General features: G+C 38.9%; 1 protein-coding gene across 3 annotated transcripts in view; it reads right to left on the bottom strand.

Moving 5' to 3' along the window:
- BUB1 (BUB1 mitotic checkpoint serine/threonine kinase) overlaps positions 1–23,861 on the bottom strand; it is a 31,395-nt gene extending 7,534 nt beyond the window's left edge. For 2 of the 3 annotated variants that reach the window (XM_004686115.2, XM_012727395.1), the window contains exons 1-18: positions 23,836–23,861; positions 20,485–20,544; positions 20,263–20,401; positions 19,207–19,403; positions 17,147–17,190; positions 16,418–16,518; positions 14,108–14,160; positions 13,832–14,016; positions 12,687–12,838; positions 10,228–10,487; positions 8,590–8,648; positions 7,054–7,182; positions 6,849–6,959; positions 6,149–6,248; positions 5,096–5,177; positions 4,078–4,080; positions 2,913–3,078; positions 1,149–1,236 (exon numbers count right to left, since the gene is read on the bottom strand). In XM_004686115.2, coding sequence (XP_004686172.1) covers positions 1,149–1,236; positions 2,913–3,078; positions 4,078–4,080; positions 5,096–5,177; positions 6,149–6,248; positions 6,849–6,959; positions 7,054–7,182; positions 8,590–8,648; positions 10,228–10,487; positions 12,687–12,838; positions 13,832–14,016; positions 14,108–14,160; positions 16,418–16,518; positions 17,147–17,190; positions 19,207–19,403; positions 20,263–20,401; positions 20,485–20,544; positions 23,836–23,861 — 1,955 coding nt within the window. The remainder of the gene's footprint in view (positions 1–1,148; positions 1,237–2,912; positions 3,079–4,077; positions 4,081–5,095; positions 5,178–6,148; positions 6,249–6,848; positions 6,960–7,053; positions 7,183–8,589; positions 8,649–10,227; positions 10,488–12,686; positions 12,839–13,831; positions 14,017–14,107; positions 14,161–16,417; positions 16,519–17,146; positions 17,191–19,206; positions 19,404–20,262; positions 20,402–20,484; positions 20,545–23,835) is intronic. The other variant, XM_012727394.1, reaches the window with a different exon arrangement.
- Positions 23,862–24,156: the final 295 nt, after the last annotated feature.

Raw genomic sequence — 24,156 nt, 5'->3', positions numbered from 1 at the left:
CCTAAAATGTGGCCAGAGGCTTGGAGGACACTAACCATGTAGAAGGAGCAACGGCTCAGCATTTGTCAGTTCCGTGTTGGCGGTGACTTTGCTCATCCGCACAAGAGCAGGTGGTGCATGCACCTTCACCCACACGCTGTCCCCAAGTTACAGCCACACATACACAAATGAGTTTATACACGCAGCTTCGCCTTGCATTTTCACTCGGTCACAAGCACTTTTTTCCTACTGTGGATTTTTAAAAAATATTTTCCTTTTGGTGATATTAAGGGGTCATAGCATAGACCACAGAGAATTCCCACATGTCTCCCTTTATTTTCCCTAATGTTATATAGCTGTGCTTTGTCTAAACTAACAAACCATCACTTGTCACATTGCTATTAATCGACCTGCGGACATCATTCCATCTCATCAGCATTTCCACAAAGCCCTTTTCTGCTCCGGGACCCAATGTGGGATGCCATGTGCTTTCAGCGGAACTTTCCTCACTGTCTTCTTTCTGTGACAGTTCCCTCATCTTTCCTAGTTTCTCAAAACCTTGACAGTTTTGAGGAGTGCTGGCCAGGTATTCTGTAGAATGTCCCTCAATTTGGGTTTCTCTGATGTTTTCCTCATGACTAGACCATGAGTGCTGGCTTTTAGGGAGAGTATCACAGAGGTGGAGTATCCTTCTCATACTTCTCATCCTTAATGTATCTTAAGTCTGATCTTTGCACAAACACCAAAATGGCTCAAACATTCTAACTTCTTATTCTTAAAAGAAAGCTACTGATTTTCTTACTTGTAATGCTTGGTATAAGAAAGCAACCATGTGTCTGCTCAGCTCTGCAACAGTCTTCATGTGTCATGGTCTTTAGCTGGTGACAGGGTTGGCAGTTATGATTCCAAAATGAAAAACTAGTCACAGAAAATGTTCCCATGGGGATTCTCTGCTACCCACTCTCTCTCAACCCCCTAATGTATCAAGTATTTAGATTAATCATTGTATTTCTATTGACAGAAAGTAACTTCTGCCTTAACTCCTTCACTGTAAGTCAATTAAAAACTATTAGCTTTTCAGGGTTGGGAATAGGTATTGTATCATAGATTAAAAAACAAAGCTAGAATTAAAATGGAGAGTAACAGCACCACATACACCATCACAGTACCTGAATTTCCTGTCTTTTGAGGGTCCTGCCATATTTTCTGCACCAAAATCCAAAGTCATGTAGGTGTACTGTTTTGCTAGTACATTTTCTAAAATACATAATAAATTAGAGACACATTATATGCCATGTGCATAGACATACAATTTTATATGGTTATAAAGTCTAGAATCACTTTTTACATTGATATGTATTATAATTCAAAAAGTGTTCCATGGTAAATGAGCTACAAGATTAAAAATTGAAAGAAATAAACACTACACCTAAATTCTAATACTTGTGACTATTTCAGCTTGATACACTTAATCCGTACAATCCTTCAAAAGAAAAGGGACTAGAGAGTGGAAGGTCCAACGTGGAAAGGTAGTGGTATGGGCAGCAGGGCACACCCTGCTTGAGGAGACCCTCATGTCAAGGACTTGGAGAGTAAAGGCTGCCACTTCTGGAGGGCAGAGATTTTGGCGTCTTTTAGAGAAATCTACTTTATTTAGTCAGTTCGCATTTATTTCACTGAAGTGATTTGAAATGTTACATTAAGATATTACCTAGCAATATTTACACCTTACTCCTTTTAACGTAAAAACAAACAAGAAACTATTGATAGGCAAACTAGATAGGGCAGAAATAAAGAATACCTTTCTACCAAGTGATGTAGATACTACATAGAGCCAACTATTACAATGAATTAAATTTCACCAGATAATACCTTACCAAATAGGTGCTGATATTTCTAGGTACTAGAACATTAACTGTACAACCGAAGTGGCAAACAATCCAAGGACAGATAATATTGACTTTTGTCAGACTTCTGACTGAACTAGATTTCCTGAATGGAAAAAGTTCATAAATTTTTGTATTAAAGTGGCAAGCGTATAATGGCACTTGGCAATTATCTAAGTTTCAGTTGACTCTCCTCGAAAATTTAGGGGGGGAAAAAACCCCCAAAAAACTAAAACAAAAAACTGGACTAGTCCTCTAAGAAAATTATTTTATTCCCTATTTTAAAATATACATGTTTTTGCACCCCTATGTTTACTGCAGCACAATTTACAATAGGGGGTGGGAAGAGCACAAGGGGCTACAGTGATGGTGCACAGGTGACTTGGTGGTGGGAATTTCTTGGGGGCCATTCACGAGATGATAAAGCATACACTGTCCAAAAATGAAGAACGAGGTAAAATATATATAAAATAGTAAAAATTAGTAAGTAAAATCCTGAAACCTGAGAAATGGAATATGAAATAAAATCTACACATTAAAATATGCTTCCATGGAGGGGTATGAAATTCTTTAGCAGCTCTTCAATGGGATGCTTTGGTAAACAATTGTTACTTGTCAAAAAAAATGCTAGCAGTGAAAAGAGTTTGGCGAGTAAATCAGTAGTCATCAGACTAGTAAAGGGTCTCGGCTCATATATTTTTCAATTTGGTACTTAATAGGTAATAATTATCTGTGCTCAATGTATCATATATTTAGATTCAATTTAGATATAAAAAGATCTTTTATCTAGTAGTAACATGTTCGCAGGAAATAAGGACCATTTATGAATTTTGTCATTATTCTTTTAACATTAAATCACTAAAAAACTAAGAAAATGATATGTTGAGTTATAGTAATTGGGTATATCTCTAAATGAATAAAATTTGTAGACACATATCTATAATTTGCTCTTTGTTACTTATCAAAAATCATGATTTTAAACTTTTCATGAAGAAAACTATAATCCTGAAAGAACTAAAGATGACACCCAAATAGCATAACACACACCTTTATCTTCTAGAGCGTCCACTGGAAGCTTGTGGAAAGGTGTAGACGCAAGCTGTGCAGCTGAGGTGAAGTCTCCTGCATTCTTAGGACTGGGTGCCAGAGTTTTGTTGCAGCGGATTCCCCAGATAGTTGAATCGTCCAAAAACTCTTCAGTATGAGGTACTTCCTACCATGAAAGATAAATTGAAAAGAAGTGTCTACGTGTTGTCCATGAAGTTTAACACTGTAACATTTTTTAAGATCCAACAACATGAGGAATTATCACAATACAACCCAGGCTGACATGTTTCCAGTGACACCATGTTCTGTTCTTCCCTCTCAACTGCGACACTTGGTCTTTTACACAACTCAGGGGAAGGGTGTGCACACTCCAGGAAGGGGTCATGTTTTTGCTTTCCAGTTTTTTAATTTTTAATTTTTTAAAGTCTTGATTTACAAAGGAGTTAGAAAGATAGTAGAGCTCACAGACTCTTCATCAGGCTTCCTCTGTAAAAAAACTTAATATTAGTAACTGTTGACATTATCTGTATTCCATTTTTCTACTAATGTTCCTTTTCTATTCCAGGACCCACTGTGACTACCATGTTGCATCTAGCCAGTAATCATTATGTCTCCTCGGTCTCCTCTAATCAAGGCCAGTTTATTGGTCTTTCTCAGGGTAACAACACCTTTGAATACTGGTGTCACTCTGGAATGTCCTCCAAATTCTATCTGATGTTTTGTCATGATGAGATTGGTGATAAGATTTTTGGGAAGAACATCAGGGGCAAAGTGCCCCCCCCTCCTTTTTAAGATTTATTTATTTAGTTATGCATACAAGAGCTGGGGTATAGGCCAGAGTTGCACGGGTGTGAGAGGCTTCACCGGAGACAGAGTGGGGAGCAGAACAGGCAGGTCTACTGAAATACACTGCTGAGGGGGGCAACACTAATTTTAGTATTCATTAGTTATTTTCTATTGCTACTCATTCCTTCTACACTACTTAGAATTCTTCTATAAGGAAGTTTGTTCTTCCCCATTTGTATCAATATAGATATTTATTTTACTTGGGTTATACTCTGATTCTCCCTTGTTCTACATACTTTCTGATTTAAATTTGTTCTGGTTCAAATTCTTTCATTGGCTTGTTCAGGTGGTTCCTTGTTCTTTTGCTAAGTATAAGCACTTCCTTGCTTCTTGGCACTATAAAATGCTCCAGGCCCATGTTGTATTTTTCCTGTTCCAGCCCTAGAATCAGCTATTTCTCCAAGAATACAATAATCAAGATTTAGAGCCTACACACAGACAGAAACTGCTGAATCAGAATCACACAACAAAGCTCTTTGGCTGCTAAGAAAATGTCACCCAAATTTCTGTATTTATTGGATAGTCCTCATAGATTCCACCATTTCTCTTCCAACACTGGCAGATGATCACAGAGTAAACCACTTGGCACATGCTTAGGACCAGGATATGCAGAAAATTCACTGTTTTTTTTTTTTTTTTCTCCCCAGCTAAAAGCATAGGTAGATGAATGATTCAATAAGTTTATCTATATGAAATGATGTCACTATAGTTGAAATCCATTCCATTTTTGGGGAAATTTTTAAGAAGGTCAAAAGTTCATCAGAAGGATTAGAGGGTCGGATGATAATTTATTCAAAAGAATCCATCATGGAGTTAAGCCCCCAATTTCATGTAGCTCTTCAGTGCTACCCTCTGATACATGGCAGCCAGAGGCCAGGCTGGGGGGAATGGAGAAGATACATCCTGAGGTACACTCAGTACTGTTTGCTGGACACAACAGCTGTGTGTACAGAATGCTGGCTCAGCAAATAGGTGATGCTTGTGTTAGGTATGCTGGTGATGGCAGACCACTCCTGTTTAATTCAGATGTTTTAATATCCCACTACAGGTCCAGGAAAAAATACATGTCTTCCCAGTCATTCATTCCTCCTGTCTATAGGGTAGGCCCTCAAGGGAAAGATCATGTCATATTCATTCATAATCAAACATATAGTGCCTAGCACACAATATTCAAATGGTTACAGAATAATATTGTTCAAAAGCACACTGTCCATGACACTATATTTTTCAGTACAGTTTTATAGCTAAAGCCTCATTTGACTGGCACATTAATATGGTAAAACGAAGAGCAAAGCATTGTAAGAAACGATTCATGGATGAATCAGAGATTGACTTACATTTGGTTTTGAAGGAAATCTGCTCAAAGAGCGTTCTCCAAATGTCCTGGCTCCTGTTGGTTTATTTTTAGGCTGTGGTAACCTAAGGCAAGATTTGCGAAAATGTAAGTAGTGTGCTTAAAAATACAAATGCTGCCACCTAAGTGAGTGTTAGATACATTCTCCATCTGTAAGTGTAAGACATTCTCCATTTGTCCTATTCCATTAGTTAGTATATATGTACCCTGTCCTTACTTTTACAGCAGTTGTAACAAAACTGAGTGTAAGCTCAACTATGCATATAAAAGATCTATAGTTAGCTAAGTAAAGGTGGGAAATACAGAAATTTTTTTTATGCTGAGTTAAAGTTTTAGGGACAAACGAGTCAGAGCCATGGCCAGCAGAATGTCACAAACACCAGTATTTTATTTCTTATTTCCAGTGCGTGGTCCAGCTGTGGAATGTCTGAGGGCTAGTTAGGCCCCCTCTCTTTTTACCGCAATACGAATCCTCTCTGTCCCATGATACCTCTGTCACATTGACACCTCTCTCTGTGGTTTAAACCACTAAGTGAAAATTCCTGCACCCCCATACAGGGTCCTCTATTGGAACATTCTCTGCTGCCTGCCCAGAAGTAAGTCACTCTTTTCCTGCTTTACCAGTCCTACAAATGTAAACACAGCATGTACAGATCCCTTTATTGGTGAATTCTTTCACAGCTAATAAAATAAAATAGAAAGTCAATAGAATTCCTCAGTTCTCTAATAATTTATAACCCCAGACTTCCTTTTCAACACATGCTTTTGTTAAGGAGTAGGGGGAGCTTTGTGTGGCATCAGCTTTCTCTAACTCCTGCAGAGCACTGAAGATCTGCAAAACCTTAGTAACAATCTTCTAGGCAAGTGGTCACAGGCTCATGATGGACAGAGCTGAGACTGGAGGCCAGACCATCTGATGGGCACGTCACATTCTCCTATCACCTCACTGCCCGGAGTCCCAGGGACCTCTGCAGCACCCATGTCACTGAGACTTAGGACTCTCCCCTAATGTTCTATTAACTAGATGTTTCTCTACCCGTAATTTTCTTTGTTTCCATCTTCAAACACAAAAGGGGCAGATGACAAGGATGAGATAATCTTACTGACTCCTCTAGCCTCAGAAGACCCTTCATTGTCTGCAAGAGAAAAAGAGTATTCAATTACTGCATTAGGGAAGAAACACTCTTAGGCAAAACTTCAACTACAAACAACCACAGTGACCGAGTTAGGATCACAGGGCGAGCACTAAGCCTCCGCCCTTTGCCTTCCCATCACATGTAAAGCAGTGTTCCTCATTCTCCTGGAACAGGGCTGTTGCCTCCTGGTTCACTGAGAAAGCCTTTAGCATCTTTGTTTTCTATTACCCATAAGAGACAATTAACATCTTAGCTTTATATTTCAAATCCTGAGTCTAGCTGGATCCTCTTTTTTTAACCATAATACCTTGGTTTCCCTGAATGCCCTGACTGCCAGGTGAGGCTCAAGTCAAACCCCAAGTACTCAGCCCTTCCCACACAGAAGTCTGTTCTTTAGCATTTATTGTTATTCATTCTAAAAGCAAAATAAACCCATAACACACATTGGGTTCTTTGTCAAACACTAGGATACTTTTTAATTCACACATTCCCTGCCCTTATGTGACAAGCTAATCAAGAGCAGCTCACATCTTGTACAGTTCTTGATATTTTTGTGGAACCCTAAAGCTATGCCCTTAGTAGCTTAGACAGTGTTATTACTTTGGAACTGGGCTTCAAATATGTCTTCCTTTTGATCAAGAGATGGCCATTCATCTTTGTCATTAGAAGTATCAGGAAGCGTAGGAACCTGAAACATATTCATGATGAGACCTTCAAAAGAACAGAAAGAATAACCATGAACATGGGTGCAAAGGTGATTTAATTTGTGGTCAGATGCTATGTATCCAAACAAATGTTTATTTACCCAATGCTTCTTTTGTGTGCACGGTGGGTGATGGCTGCACCTTGGATGGTGTTGCTTGAACCAGGCCCAATGATGTATTTGGAGTTGTGTGAAAGGAACTTGTGCTGACAATCTTGTGTGTTTCACTCCCTATTCAAGAAATGGAGACAATATTCATTATCAGTAGGGAAATTAGAATAATTCAGAAGATACATCATTTAAGAAACTTATTATAATAAAACATTTTATTATTGATAATTATCACTAAAGACTTCCATTACTATAGTATTTTTAAGTCTTTGTTTTCATATTCATAATAGTTCCATGACGTAGGTAAATAAGAATTACCCTTTTACAAAAAAGGAAATGAAAGGTCACAAGTTAAATGACTTGCATTAAGATTATATCAAATGGGGTCCTCCCTGGTGGTGCAATGGGTTAAAGCACAGCACTAATGAATGAAGCTATCTGCAGCCACTGCAGTACAAGTTTGACCCCCAGCCTGGAGGTGATCCACATGGTGTGGCAGACCTCTCTTAACCCACCCACTGCTCCCCTCAGCAGTGTTTTTCAGTAATCTGCCTGTTCTGCTCCCCACTCTGCTCTGGTGACTCCTCTCACCCCCCACACCTCTGGACCCAGTTCTGTATACATAAATAAATAAATCTTAAAAAAAAAAAGATCATATCAAATGAGCAGCCTTGTCATAAATAGCATCGTATAAATAGCTTTCTGTCTCACTCATGGAGTCCAGAGGAAGGGACATAAAGTCCTGCACAACCTGGGCTCTGTGTGTCCTCCTCACCAATGCACTCCAGCCAGGCTGACCTCTTGGCTGTGCTCAGAGACTGACAAAGATATTCCCTTGATGTTTCTTCTGTGTCCAGGTAGCTCTCTGTGGGCTTTTACTTCTGAAACTCAGTCTCATCCCCAAGGAAAACACTTCTTTTCCTTCCAAAGGGTGAGGACTTTGTCCTTGTGTTCATGATAGCACCCTTACCTACCTAGAACAGTAAGGGATCACTAAGTCTTGGATAAAAAGTAGGTACCACCAGCTGTTTCAAGTAGCTCTGCTTCCCACAACCTTCCACTGGAAAGGATGTGACAGCCGCATGGAAGGGATGGAAAGTAAATGTCCAACTCACGTCTTATTTTATTATTATTTATTTTATATATAAAGCTCACCTCTCATGTAAATACCTCTAGTGAAGTACTGCCAAATAAAAGTAGAACACCCTTAATTAACTTCTGTCACCTTTTCTAACTCACAGCTCATTAAAGATGACTCTTGCTTGAGAGTAATCTTGAGAAATTTTATAGAAAAGTTTGCAAAAATTAAGTTCCCAAAGGATTCTAACTAGTCAGGTATGACTATCAAGGCGATTTCTACCTTCATTTGAAATGATTTGGCACTACATTCTAAGAATAGGAAGTTAACACTCAGGTTCATTAAGGTCTGAAGTCTACCTAAAACCACAGTCACCAAAAAGACCTCTGAGTAAGCTAGAGGAATCTGGCCAAGCATGCCAGAGACAAGTTAATTTGATTAAACATTACCTTCTTTTATCTTAGCTTCACTCTGTGGCTTGAATTCATGAGTACTTGCAATCACACATCTAGAAGAGAAAACTCTTGAGACACATTAACACTTAAGAACAGTACAAAGGGCCCTCCCTGGTGGCGCAGCGGGTTAAAGCACAGCACTAAGAACAGTACAGAGACATCAGCAATTATAAGCCTGTTGGTAAAATACAGATGAAATTGATTAGGTCTCTAACATAAGTGAATAAAGTGTTTTGGTTTTTCTTTCCTTTGAGGAAAAGAATTCTTACAAAGGCCAGTTACTAGTGTTTGCATGACAGTGATTCCACAATTTAATACCCTTGAGTCTTCCTACATACAGCAGGATGGGATAAGGGCTTCCCTGGCGCAAATGGTCCGGTTTACTACACAGGCTAAAGCCTGGCACAGCCCAATGTGGTTGAGTTGTGATGGGAAAAGCACGGTGTGCTTGAGTCACAAGGGCACTTTCTGAGGCGCCAGTATCCTCAGTGCTTGATTCTTTAGACTGTAGCCATTAATCAAGGAAGAAGGTCCGTAAGGCATTTACTTGTCACAGCCAGTGTGCAGGACAGTTGTGCTAGGGGACCTCACTTGTGGATTTAACTTTGCCATAATGCCCTTCATGGACTCTGTTAAGATGTAAAGTTGAAAGTGCAAAGAACTTTTAAGTAAAAAAATTCCTACTACATGGACATAAAAACACGAGTTTTTATATGGACTCCAGAGAAAGGTGCCCTCTCTTTGCTATGGTCAGCGGCACAGGCTGCTGAGAGCACTGGGAAGGCCCATCCACTCCTTTGCTTGGGCCAGGCTCAGGGTCAGTCTGAGGTGCTTCTGAGGACTACATGTCGTTTAGGTTAAAGAGGTTCAGTTTCCAAGGGGCATCTATGTCTGGCTCCCAGAGTCTCGTGACTCCATCTCTGCTAGGCATCCCTCATTTCCATGGTGACTATCACTACTGCCATTTTAATCACTTTATAGTTGTGAAATTAAGAACTAAAAGAGTGATAGCCCCTACAGGACAATCCTCTTCTTATATATAAGGTTTGATACATGACAGTGGTCTGCATTATTCCTAATATGAGTGAAAAAAAAATGGTGATTTAAGATCTTATTTCTGTTAGAAATCATTGAGAAAGTAACCTTGGACATGGAGACATAGTACTTAATAACTATCATCTGTGTTAAGGGTTTAGTCCAAGGGAAGGATACAAGTTACACCGTGGCTTTTACTCTTTCTAATGAGTCAATAAAATGGTTATGTTCCTGGGAGAAAATAGAAGAAAGACAAGAAGAACACTCTTCAGGGCCCTGCTCCATAGTAATGACCACCGAGAGTATTCAGTCATGGTCAGTAACAGACAATTTACATTTAACAGCTGTATATAATTTAGCTGCAAAAAATTGTTTCAGGGCATTAAATTCAAGAGACAAGTATGAAGTAAAATAAAAGAAGCATGGAATAAATAAGTCTGAAAGATTTGAGGCTACTGTTCTGATAGGCCCATCTAAAAATCATTTTTAAAAACAGGAATGGTTGTTTTCACATATAGTTCTTGATTTTGCAGCTCATGGAAAGAAGCTGGTAAATGCCATTCACATTACTAGACCCATTAGCTACCATTAGCTTACCTGGCATCTTTTGTGGCAACTGCAAGTATAGAATCTGCACCTGCCTGAGCTGTCAAAGGAACAGGGGGAGCTATACTCTGGCTCGCGGCTGGGGGCACCAATGCAACAGGGGCACTGTGTGCCATGAGAGGAATGACAGGAGTTGTCTCTCTTGGTCTTTCTCCCATAGTCTTTGAGGTCTGCAGATCGATGGCTGTCAGAGATGGAGTTCTCAGTTCCTGCTGAGAGCCTGCACTTGGCCTTATAACTGCTGGATTAACCTTTCATGTGAAACAAACAGACAAAAATAAGGTTATTAAGTCCAGAACAGTACTAAAGAGGTATTATAGCTTTTCAAATAATGGCATCTGTGTTCAGGAAATTCCTTTCCCTTTAAGGCACCATCTTCTTACCTCTTTGGGTATTCTGCAATGAGTGGCCAACAATTAAAACAAACAAACAAACAAACAAACAAACAAAACACTCTACATGAGGGACGCTTTTCTAGCTTCTTAACCACAGACTGAACTGGCAGCTGATACTTCTAACCACTGAACAAGCAGGCCCTTCACTCTTACCAGTATTCAAGAACCACTGTGTTTCTCTTTACTTAATTTTGGGTCAAGGCCAACAAATCAATGTTATCAAATGCCCATAACAGGATCACTTTCATTAAAATACCTTTGGTAGCCATCTTTCCTTTAACAGAAAGGCAGAGTGAGAATCAACTGTTATAAGAGCTGTCAAGAATGTGAGGCTCACAACTGGAAGCATAATAAGCTCTGAACTGAGATCTTTGTTTTTCTACTCACATATACTCAAACTGTAATTATATATTTTTGAGTTATTAGTTTCTCCAGGAGATAAATTGCTAGACATCAAGAAAATACAGCAAAAGAAAACAACAGGACAATTATTTAAAAAATTTCTTGGAATTATCCAGGGAGAAACATTAGTATACAGAAGAATGGAAATCTAAATAATAAGAAAAAATGAAACAATTAAATAGAAAAATGAACAAGGTACATCAAGTTAAAGAAAAACAGGTAGCCACTAAACACATTTTTAAAAATCCAAATTTATCTAATTAAAAGACATCACATAACTGAAAAGACCCAGGATAGCTGTTAACCACATGTATAAACAAATAGAACTTGTATTCACTATTAATGTGAGTATAAAATGACAAATTTTTGGAGAGCAGACTGATAGTATTTTCAGTGTACAGGCCTCAAGGCAGCAATTGTACTTTTTGAGAGAAATAATCTCACGTGTACAAGTTGCTCACTGCAGCGTGGCTTTTATAAGAGTTTCCGTGTGACACCTGCCTCCTGTAAGGAATGACAGAGGCAGTGCTGCAGATAAAGTGAACTAGAGCACTTGGAGCTGACAGTGACAAAGACGCAAGACCGGTTAAATAGAAAAAAGAAGCAAGTAAGTCTTATGCAGAAATTTCAACTGCATTGACATTTATGTGTGTTCATATATATTAAAGGTGTGGGAAAATGGAAACGATAGTAACTAGCAGTGAAGGCAAACATTCATTTGCATAAACAAACAAACACACATATATCTACACACAAATACATGCATATAAACATATCTTTCACATGATTTTTAAAATCAGACAGTCACCTACTTTATAATTTTCAAAAAATGTGAAAAAAATAAGTATTTCATCTTCATTATATCAGATGGACAGAGACTATGTAAAAGTTTATGCAACTACTGTAAAGGTTAAATTAGTTTATTCCAAATCTATCCCATCCATTAATATTTTTCATCCACTAGCAATTTCAAGAAAATACACGTGGCTCTCTTCTATCATGAAACAATGGCAAAGAGAAAATACATCTAAATGATGAATGAAATTATGATGCTCAAATTCTTTTTTTTTTTTAGAGATGTATTTATCTGTGCATACAGAACTGGGGTATAGGCTAGAGGCTGAGGGGCGGTGAGAGGCTTCACCAGAGACAGAGTGGGGAGCAGAACAGGCAGATGGACGAAGTACACTGCTGAGGGGAGCAGCGGGCGGGTCAGGAGAGGTCTGCCACGCCATGTGGTCACCTCCCCGGCGGGGAGGGATTGAACTCATGCGGAAGTGGCTTTAGCTTCTCAGTGCTGTTTTAACCCGCTGCACCACCAGGGAGGGCCTCAAATTCTTATTGTATATAGTAGTTATTGTGCCAAAGTACCCCCACAACATCCCCCCAAAACCAAAAAAGATTTTGTATAACTAATACATAAATGTGTGTATATAAACACAGATGTACAATACACTGCATTCTGTTCCGTAACTTCCATTTCTGATTTCATATGTTTAACATATTTTGTGTGAAACTATTTTTAAAATTCAGAAAGCCAGTAGCTAAATTAATGGCAAAATTAACTCTAAACATAGGGTACAGAAAGGAACAAATAAAAATAGAAGTCAGTGTTACTGGACATGGGAAGCCTTCACATGGGCACAGACACACCTCAGCCCTTTCCTGGGAAGCAGACAGGTTTGCACGGGATGGTTCTGCTGCTTGATGCAACTTCTTATGAAGTTCATCCATTTTCTGTTTTAGTAGCTGTTCTTCAAAAGCATTTGCTTCTTTCCTTTTCATATAATGTTTGTCTTCATTTACTTTAGGGAAGATAAAAAAAATGATTTTCAAAAATAGTTTAAACTTGGGTTATCAGAAGAATATCCACAAAATGAGTGAAAGGTTCTTTATTAGACCTGAAGTGTGTATTACCTTTAAACTATTCAAGTACGGCTACTTTCCTGTTCAGGATGCGTAAGTCAAAAAATTGTACATGTTGATTAACAATATGTTAGCAATAGCACAGTAAGAAACAAAGCTTTTCTTGTACAACAATCATGACTGTATTCATTTAGATATAAACATTTTAAAAAGATATAAATTAGGTCTATGTGCTGTAGAAAGAAACAAGAGTAAAATACACTTGAAATGTCAGTTAGTTCCACTTGTGGTTATGGCTGACATAACCCTATCCCATACAAATCAAATCATCTGAAAATTCTCATGTGCATGCACAAGATGGATTCTTCATAAATATTAGAAGACAATTTTCTCAGTTACTAGCTAAATGAGAAGTAATGGACAAAAAACAAAGGCCATAAATGACTACATTTCAAATAACTTAGATGATCTATCTAAAAGCCCCAAGAGGACCAAATATTTATTTTCCTCTCTCTACGGTCCATGCTGTTACAGCAAGGCAAATGCAAACATGGGTATTAAAATTCAGCTTTTCCTGTGAGGCACAAAACTTAATCCACTATTTAGCCCTAAATAACATGGCACTTTGATCAGAGGACTGCTTCTGAAGCTCTTATTTGTAGTAGTTGCAGACCTTAAATAATCAGCTTCTGAACTCTCTCAATTAAGTCCCTAACTTAATTCTTTCACAATACAAGTAACTGACACAGAGATTTAAAGTTGTTAGATGCAGATATATAAATCCATGCAGATAGGATGAGCTGGAGATGTTTTGCAGTTTTTTCCCAGCATAGCCAATTATCTGTTAAAAAAATATAACTTCTCAGAGCCAAGAGTTAAGTGACTGATGTTAAGTGACATCAGACCATCTCATGTGATAGGTGAGCAATTACCCCACTGCTCGTGCTTTTTCCGTTGATTGTATTTCTGGGCCCTCAGTTCTTCAAAGGAAAATTCTGATTCTCCACGAATAAGCTTCTCCTTGCAGTACATAACAACCTGCTGAACATCATCTTTGGCTGTCAAAGATGGGTGTGCAGAATATCCTGATTTAGAAATCATGATCACCCTTTGTTCCCTATATGGGGGAAAATGCATTATTTACAACAGTGACCAAGGCAGCTCTCGAAAGAAAGTAATTAAGAGGTGAATACATTTATTGTACTTACATATTAGACTCTTTAGGGCAAGTTGAAGAACGCATTCCAGGAAGTTCTGAACCCTGAAAGGGCAGAAAAGTACACACATTCACTTATTGGAAATGAAACCATCACTTAAGTTACTTCACAAAGCAATATGAAAATACTTAAGGACCCTCTTAGTATCAGGTAAATCTATCTATGTCCTCTTAAGCTACAATTAACATCTAAAGCTTTAGTTCATACTCCATCTGATGACAACTTTTGCAACTAAAGAATCTAATAAGGTGATTTAAAAAAATATCTAATTGGCCCATGGGGATTACAACTGAGATGGGAAAAGGCACAAAATGATGTAAAAATAATGTATTATATTATTTAAAAAAAATCAACTCTGAAATACAAAAAAAGTAAATCTATACATATTAAAAAATATGTTTTCAAGCTCTTAAAAAAAAATCTAGGTAGAAAAGAGAAAAAAAGGGTCCTTATTTCCCTTCTATTTGTGGTCTAGATATCAGGCTATAGTGAGTCTGGGATTAACATTCCAAATGGCTATATTAAAAAATGTATCATTAAAAGTTACTTCTAGTACTGTTCCACTCTCAGGAATTTCCTGTGTTAGCTTTCATTCACTACACAAATATTTTTTGAATACCACAGGTGACCAAGGATCTGGAAATGTGACTGCAAATAAGACCATCTTGCTAGACAGTGGGGGTAAGATACAGCAATGAGGCTGGCAAGCAGGTATAGGATGTAAATGCTTATTTTACTTCCAGAAATGGAAGTGTTACATTTATAAAACCTGGACATGTGTACCAAGAAAAAAGGCATTTTCTTGGAATTAGCTTAAAGGAGGCCTTTAGCATACTCTGAAAGAGCAACTGTGCTATGAAGAGGAAAAATGCAAGGAAACAAGGCGGAGGGCCAGAGACTTGGGCATCAGGGAAGAAGAGAACTCAGCAGGGCAAAATCCCCAGGAGGATGAGAGCACGGCCAAGGCAGGGAAGGATGCAACTCCATGTACTGGTTGGTGGTAGAAAATTACTCGTGTCTTCTGCAGAATTTTGTGGTCGCACTGAAATAACATTTTCACCCACTTCTGAGGGAGATGTTAGAGGGAGCTAGTCCCGAGTTTGAGAAAAGTGAGGTTTGAAATCATTATGGGAAACACAAGAGATAAACTGGGAAACATAAAGAGTAAACTGGGAAAATGGAAACAGATTGTCTGGGAATTGTAATGTCTTCCCTGGGGTTATGGCTACTAGCATTCATCTGCTTCATTTCATTCATTTGAAGCTCTGAGTATTTCAAGCAGAGCTGAGGTGACTTCAGGTGGATGCGAGGCAAGACAGGGATTCCTGGATCTATGTGACAGAGGCCAGTGGAACAAGGGAAAAGAAAAGGTGTTGGAAGAACAAGTGAAGTCAGGAGATTATATAGTAGGGGTCCAGGTGAGATAAGCAGAAGAAGTTATGGTCAGAAAAAGGAATTTAAATTTAATAATTGAGCGTTTCACCATCATAGCAGCCATTATAACAAAGAAGCAGCCACGACTGCGTTTGTGGCCTCAACAAGGGCCCAAAGTGACCAAGCCGAGACTGTCAGAGCAGCACTGTACTCCAAGCGTGCCCGGGACATGATCTGGGAGGTGTGGCCCCTAAGAGTGGCCTGCCATAGAGTTGCTCAAGGTCTCCAAGGACAAGTAGGCCCTCAAGTTCTTCAAGAAAAGGGTGGGGAGATACATCCGTGCCAAGAGGAAGAGAGAAATTGAGCAAGGTTCTGGCTGCCATTTGGAAGGCAGCTGCCAAAAAAGACTGAGCTCCCTCAACACCCATATGCATGCTACAATCCTTTCAGAGAGAACAAAAAAAAATTTGAGCAGTGGGAAATCACAACTGGCCCAAAAGGCAGTCATAGGCCCAAGCGGCTGACACTGAGGTGAGCCAGGGAAGATAAAGTCAACGAAATGAGAAGCCAAAGTGGAACATAAAAAGCAGCTGGGGCCCTCCCTGGTGGCACAGCGGGTTAAAGCGCAGCACTAAGAAGCTAAAGCCACTTCCGCATGAGTTCGATCCCCGCCTGCCCCGGAGGTGACCACATGGCGTGGCAGACCTCTCCTGACCCGCCCGCTGTTCCCCTCAGCAGTGTGTTTCCTTGATCTGCCTGTTCTGCTCCCCACTGTGTCGGGTGAAGCCTCTCACCACCCCACACCTCTGGCCTGTACCCCAGTTCTATATGCATAAATAAATAAATCTTAAAAAAAAAAAAAAAAGCAGCTGGATAAGTTTCAATACCATTCCTAGTTTCCACATAGCCTAGAGATGTGATTATTACCTGGGTCTTAGGAACACAGGCTGAATTGTTTCCTGGGTTTGATTTTGATGCCATCATTTGGTTTACAGTCTGAGCATCATGCAGAGGTTCTGAGGTTCTAGCTATGGGAGGGAGATTACAGGTTGGGGAAGAGAATGACAAAAAGGAAGTAACGATAAAATCACACTAGATCAAATTATTACAACTCCAGCTCCTGATCTTTCAATAAGTAGCATAAGAAATAAATCAACTGAGCCACACTGGCGCAGGAAACACTTTCTAGACAAGATAATTATGATTAAGACAGTTTCCTGACCAATGCAAAGCACCCACGGACTGAAAGAAATGTAAAATCTTATTTTAATCAACACGACAGAGAAAAATTATTGATGAAGTCTTTATTTCTAAGAACAAAAACAATTCTTTACAAATTTCATTAAATACTTTTGATTCAATTCAGACCAGATAGACTGAGGTAAATATTACCTTCTATATTGGGCAATTTTGATTTATTTTTTAAAATTCTCAATATACAATGAAATCAAAGTTTTTCTTAAACGTCTGCTCTTTGAAGGTGCTGTGACAGACCCTGATCTTCAGGGCTACTTAGCGGGCATTTTTATTACACTCGGGGTGACTTCTTTATTACCCCAGAATGCAATTAATCAATACTGGATGACTTTGGTTTTTTGTAAGGGGAGAGAAAAGGAATTATTAACTGTTTTGAGATTTTATAAACCATAATTTTACCTTGAACTGGCAAATGGGTTTCAGTGAGGCGTGCCTGAAATAACCTAAATGACAGTAGGAAAAAGCATCAATACCGATGACAAACTTACAGTTAAATACACATCTGTATTAAAGTTAAAGCTAACTATGATAGGTAGCTTATCATAAATTAGTGAAGACTGATTGCAAGAGAGAATATTAAGTTGAATCTTTGAGTTATTTCAAAACTTTAAAAAATCTGGGACTATCTTCATACCATTAAACTTAGAAAATTTATTATTAGAAAAATTTCTCCTTTTGCTTAGTTTGTCAGTAGCCCTCAAAATCAAATTCTTCTATGTAGGTATCAAGTCTGCAAATGTTACAACATGGGTGTTTGACCTCCCTATTTTAGGCACCCTGAATAATGACTATAATGGTAGGAAGAAAAGTGAAAGTAGGAAAGCCACATGACTATAGCAAGAGGCCGACATGTTAGTGTTCATGGTGAGAGCTAACTACAGCTCTCATAGCACCAAGCAACCAACCCAACCCGTCAAGTAACATGCAACAGCCAAGTCTGACTTTTTGGGTAATGCGGGCAAGAGTGCATACAGCCAAACTCAGGATCCTGCGACTCTCCGTTCAAACAAAGCAAGGACAAAACAACAACAAAGACTTTAATTAACTGACTAAAAATTTAGTGATTTTGAAGTATTATAGTAAATTTTGTTGGCTGTGAAAACAATGCAAGATTTTGAGAAGAAATCACTTTTAGGGATGTTTCAGTTTGAGAGTAAAATGTTTTGATGTCCTGCTTTAAATTGTTCAGTATAGGAAAAAATACATGTTTAAATGTTAATATTTATTAAAAGTAAATAGAGCTTCATGACACTAACTTTTGTTTTTTTTTAATGTATATTTGAAAATTCTAATAAAGGTTAGAAATCACAGTTGGAAACGATGCAGCAAGGCTGGAAACGATGAGAATACTAAATGCTGGCGCGGGGCACCTGAGGTAAGTGCTCTCAGGCACTGCTGGAGCAGGGGACAGCAAAACAGGGCAGATCCTTTTGTGCCTGGTAACTGGGTTAGAAGACCACAAACCTTAAAACTCCTCATATACACACTAACGCAACAATTTCATTCTGAGACTCTATCAGAAAGTACTAGATAGGAAAATATATTAGGCGATAATATTTATTAGAAAGGGAATAGACCTTGACACAAGCAGCATTTGCATGTCAAGGATGTTTATAATCTCATAACAAGCAAAGGAAAGAAAGGCAACAAAAATGTTGGAAGTTTTCCTGTTTGTTTTTTTCTTAGTTTTCTACATACTGAAAATCCTCTAAATGAGGTGTATTTCATCACAGAATAAGTATAAATTATAAAGAACAAGGCTGTTCATTATGATAGTCATCACGTTGTTCTTGACAAAAGTCAAAAAAGTTGGGAACAACTTTTTGTTCAATTGAACAACTTTAAATTATGACCTAAAATCTGGGACATATTTCATCAACACATTAAAAGTAGCAAAAAATTTCAAACTTACTTTAAAGTAGTATAAAGCTCAGCATGTATAACAAGATATACAGTATGATTTACTGTTAAAATACACAAATTGAGGCCAAAAGGTATTGAAAGGAAATGCAGCAAAATATTAACAGTAGGGCCCTCCCTGGTGGTGCAGCAGGTTAAAGCACAGCACTGAGAAGCTACAGCCACTTCAGCATGAGTTGGGTGCCCCGCTGGAGGTGACCTACATGGCGCACCTGACCCGCCTGCTGCTCCCCTCAGCAGTGTACTTCGTCAGTCTGCTTCTGCCTGTTCTGCTCCCCACTGTCTCTGGTGAATCCTCTTACCGCCCCTGCACCTCTGGCCTGTACGCCAGTTCTCTATGCATAAATAAATAAACCTTTAAAAAATAAGTGTTTTTTTAAAGAAAAAATATTAACAGTAATTTTCCTGGGCAGGACTACCATCGGTAATACCCACATTTTCAACAATGAGAATTCCCCCATAAAGATAACAGTACAATGTTTTTAAGCGTAAATGTCACATTTCAAAGTGTGTGACACACAGTCTGCCTTTCAAACTACCTGTACTGCTGCTGCAGCAGCTCTCTAGGTTCAGCCTGGTTGTGAATTCCTCTCCGGAAGACAGCGCTGGCATGCTGCAGTTCTCCCTGGGCTTCCAGATGCCCAGCCCAGGCTACATACAGAGGAGATGACAGGGTTCCGACACCATGGTTGTACAGAAACTCAAAAAACTGCAGAAGGTCACTGTTGCACTCAGCCTGCAGAAACCCAAAGCCAACACTAAGAACAGAGGAAATCTGCCAAGAATGCCCGTGCGCGGCGGTCAGCAAGGAACTGTCTTCGTGAGGCTTTAGGATGTACTGTGCAGGGGATGCCCTTCTGGTTCTCTGATTACAAGTCTAAGAATTAAGCTGAGTCCATTCCTTGATATTCCTTATCCCCCAAATTTGCCATACTATTTCCCAAGATAGTGGGTTGTACAATAACCCATTATGTACACTGGGTTTAGGCTTAACGGGCCTACTCAAGTTCTGCACGATGCCATTGTAGCCTAATATTCTATAACTTAGTGAACAAATCCATGCCTACCCCAGCTACTCCACTCCTGATTTTAACAGGACTTCTGCCTTTAACCCATTTTTCAAGATTGAGAAGTTGCAACCTTTTGAAGACTCATCTGAACCAAACTTCCTTTCAGTACTAAATTTTAATTTCTGAAAGTTAGTGTTTTTTAATTGTTCATGATGAATTTAACTTGCTCCCAAGAACCCTCTCAGGTTCTGGGACTGCTTACTTGTCACCCTTCTGCTCATACATTCCTCATCCAACTAAGCTTTCAACTTAATGTTTCTCCCTCACTTTGTAACTTTTATATACAGATTTGAAACACAGAGACTTGTCGGTTTTAAAATTAAATCAATGAATCTATAACACAAAAGTCAAAAGTTTCGAAAATATACATCTCTGATCATAAAGCTTTTTAAAATTTATGACTGGAAATATAGGAATTAAAATAAAAGGTATTCTAAAATAATTTTTAAAAGCAACAGCATAACTCAATTACAAATTTGATTATATATTTGAAAGTATATACATCTGAAAGTATGACATACTTACAAATTTTAAGCAATAATTGATAAATCTTGGGTCATTGTGGTATCTCTTCTTATCTAAAAATTCTTTCATCAAATGTTCTAATAAAGTTGTCAAATAATCTTTATTCTCAGGAAAATTCTCTTCTACCCACTGCACGTAACTAGAAAAATATGGATGATATTAATTTTTAGGGCTGTATATAATTTGTTTAAAGGAAAAAAGGTAAGTTAAATGCTTACTTACTTTTCCCATTCACCAAGTGGATCATCACCCTTATAGCTCTGCATATGGGCTTCAAACATTCTAGAACAGAGAAAAATAAGCACATGCAATATTAAGGCTAATTCCTAAAAGCAAAAGATATATTTTATACAATATTTCATTTACATCTTAAAATGGAAAGCTTAAAGATCAATTATGTAAACATTAAAAGAAAATTGACTCAAAAGTAATTAGAAAATTCAGAAGCAGTTCACATTTTTCTGGGAAAAAGTAAGATTCAAGGTCCTTGAACTTCTGGAAAGAGGTAGCTGGGGAAGAGGGCCCCAACTTTATCCCCCAAATCACTAGTGTTACTTCCTGCCTTGTACTTCTTTCAGCACATCTGGCTGCTTCAAGGTCAAACAGCCACGATCAGCTAATTATTCATAGCAGCAGACTGGAGGCAAGAGGGAACTACCTGATTACAGCAACTTGATTTGAGGCTTTTGTTTTCTAAAGGGCAACACAGAAGGTGAGGGAGGAATCATGATCAAGAGGGCCAGCGATTACAAGTAGACTGCTCTATGACACTGCCTCAGATCTCCCATTGCTCCTCAGGTGGTTTGGCTGAAGTTGAGCTAAAAGATCTGAAGGATCCTGACCCTGTGGATGGGTATGAGATAACCCAGGATACCACCAATAGGAATTTGCTTCAGGATCTCAATGGTTCGAACAACAGCTTGTCAGGAAGGACTCATGATGGTAATGCTCATAAATCAGGGATTAGAGCTCCAAAGAATTGTTTGCTTCTACTTCTACTTCTGCATACCCAACCATAGCTTTAAAAAAAAAAAAAAAATTAACCAGGTAAAGCAAAGCTCCCCATGGGAACTCTGGTGTTAGTGGAAGTAAACAAACAAAAAGCAGCATGTAAAATGATGTTACTCAGCACTTAGGAAAACAAACAAAAATATGAACAGCGTCAGACTGCCGCAGATAGACCAAATGGTCAGGGAAGGCCTGCCTCTCTAAGGGGGTACAAGATCTAGTTTACACTTTAAAATTTGCATTTTATTCTTTCAAGTGAAGAAGGAGTGGGGAATAAGACTAGAGAGGAAAACTACTTAAGAAGCTACAGTAGAGTCCAGTGACAAGGTGCTGAGTTGGGTTAGTATGGGAATGATACAAGGATGGAATTTGTACTGTTTTGGAGAATGAAAATGGAACTTGCTGATGGACTGTTAAACAGGTGTGAGAGAGTCAAGCTAAGAAGACTTATGGATTTTTCCAGCAGTGAACTCACATGATTTGTTTTTTAAAAATGGATTAAACATAATACTTTCTCTTAAACATCATTTCACTGTACAAATGAAATGACTCAAAATCCAGGAACCTAAGAGAAAAGCTAGGTAAACTACATATAAATAAAAAGCTGCTAAGTGTCAAATAAAATAAAGTTGTTAAAAGAGAAATAATAAACTAGATAGCAAAACAGAACTTTTAAAAAGTGTGTGTGTGTGTGTGTGTGCGCGCGTGGGAAACCCAATTTTGAAAATGAACAAAAAGATTTCACAGAAAAATACTCAACCTCTCTCATAAGAGAAACTGATGTGACAGAGATACAATTTATTATCCACTTGATTGGCAAAAATGCAGCAAGGGTGCAGAATAAGTGAAGAATGTAGAAATAGGTACTATCACGTAGTATATCCCCTGCTAAAAGCACTGATACTAACTACCAAAATTTAGCATGGATTTAGTTTTGAACTAAGAAATCACTTTTGGGAAACTAGAAGACAAATCAGTATATGTGCAAAATGCCATCTATAGAAAAATTTTCATGGCAGCACTATTCGGAATAGCAAAAGATTATTAACCCAAGTATTCATCAGTAAACGACTTTTTAGATAAATTATAGTACATGAAAAGTTACATAGCTGTCAAAAAGAATAAGAAAGGGCATATATATGGATAGAACTCCAAGAGTAGTGTAGGCAAAAATAAAAAGTTATCTGTTGGTAGAATGTATGTGAGATAAAGGCAAGAACAGAAGGTATACAAAAGCACACAGGTATACATACATATTATGTATGTATTATTATATAACACACATAAATACATAGATATTAATATATTATTGTAATACATATACAAAAGAAATACATGAAAAATTAGGAAAACTTACATGAGGGAATGGAAGAATAGAAAAGTGTAGCTCTCTGTGTTTCTAAATCTTTTTTCAAATCATTTAGATATATTACTGTTTTTAAAAAGTTTTAAAGACTAAATTTTGAGTCTTCTCACACCTGATGGCACAACAATCCCTACAATGTCAGAACTTTTCTCCCAAAATACATTTAATTGGAGGATGGTGAAGGTAACCACTTCATGTTCAATTATTAGCCACATTTCCCAAGAAAGTGACCCAAATACACAATGAAGTTAATAACTAAAACATCGTGATCACCAGAACAAAGTAGTCTTTTAGAAAATCAAATAAGGTCAGAAATACTGAATTTCCCTTTAAAAATGAGTGACAGCAAGCTTCTAACAGTGAAATCCTTTTAGAGTGAAATTGAAGAAGTAAAGCAAACAGATTCTTGCTTTCACTATTCCTAATGATATCTCTCTGACCCCATCATAGAGTAGGATTTAATCAAGCTAATCAGTTTTATTTCCTATCATAAAGGAGTGAACTGTTTTAAGAGCTTTTGCGACAGCCTGGATAAATCAACTGAGGTATAAAGCAAAGGAGTGGAAAGTTCAAACATTGTTAGCAGTTTGGCATAAATGACAATAACCATTCCCCCCACCCCCTTTTAAAGTGCCTATTAATCGAAGGCTTAAAACGATGGGATTATGGATACGAGAGCAATTTTAAGCTTTCTCCCTACTGTAGCAGGATTTTTAAGTAAGTGACTTGGAAGTACCTTTCGTTTCTTTTTTTTCTATGAAAGTGTGCTATGAAACCTAGATTCCACGAAAACACTAGGTCTAGGTTTAGTGTTGCGTTGGGCTTGTCTTCCACAGCGATGTGCCCAGAATGGGCTGATCACAAATAAACAAGAGCTCGGAGGACTTCACAATTCGCCCCAATCCCCCAACTGACACCGATGTCACCGCTCGGGGCTCAGCGGAGAGCACCCAACACGCGAACGATTCGAAGTTCTTCCCACTTTCCAGCCAGTGGCCCCCGGCCCATTTGGGGTGGGTGGGGTGAGGACAAACGCCAAAGCCGGGGAAAGGGGCGGAAGAGGAAAGGAGGCAGGGCCGGGGCGGGCCGGGCCTGGGACCAGCAGGCCGCCAGGCCGGAACCCGAGCACCCAGACATCGAGGCGGCCTGCAGCTGGGATCAAGACCCCCGTCCCCAAAACCCACCAGGCCGACACTTACTGAAAGACATTTTCCGGTGTATCCATGACCGGGACACCTGCCGGCTGCAGATCCCCTCGCTCCGCAAGCAAGGAGCAGTCGCCGATTCAAATCTCCCGCGCAGCCGCAGACGCGCGACGAGCGTTTGCAAGGCAGCTGGTCATTGGCCGCGGCTGCAGACTAGCGGCCAATCGTCGAGGCCGTTGCCACGAGACCAAGTCCCTCCCACTTTGCGTAGGGAGGTAGCTCCTCCTCCTTCCGTAGACTCGACCCCTAGACACCGCCGCAGCTTGGGAGGAAAGGGTTTCCGGGGATCGCGCTGTGCCGGGCTGGGTAGGCTCA

Source organism: Condylura cristata, unplaced genomic scaffold (genome assembly GCF_000260355.1).
Source record: "Condylura cristata isolate star-nosed mole 26May11 unplaced genomic scaffold, ConCri1.0 scaffold00020, whole genome shotgun sequence".
NCBI lineage: Eukaryota > Metazoa > Chordata > Mammalia > Eulipotyphla > Talpidae > Condylura > Condylura cristata.
The sequence above is the reverse complement of the archived record's forward strand: the minus strand, read 5'-3'. Positions and strand labels throughout refer to the sequence as shown.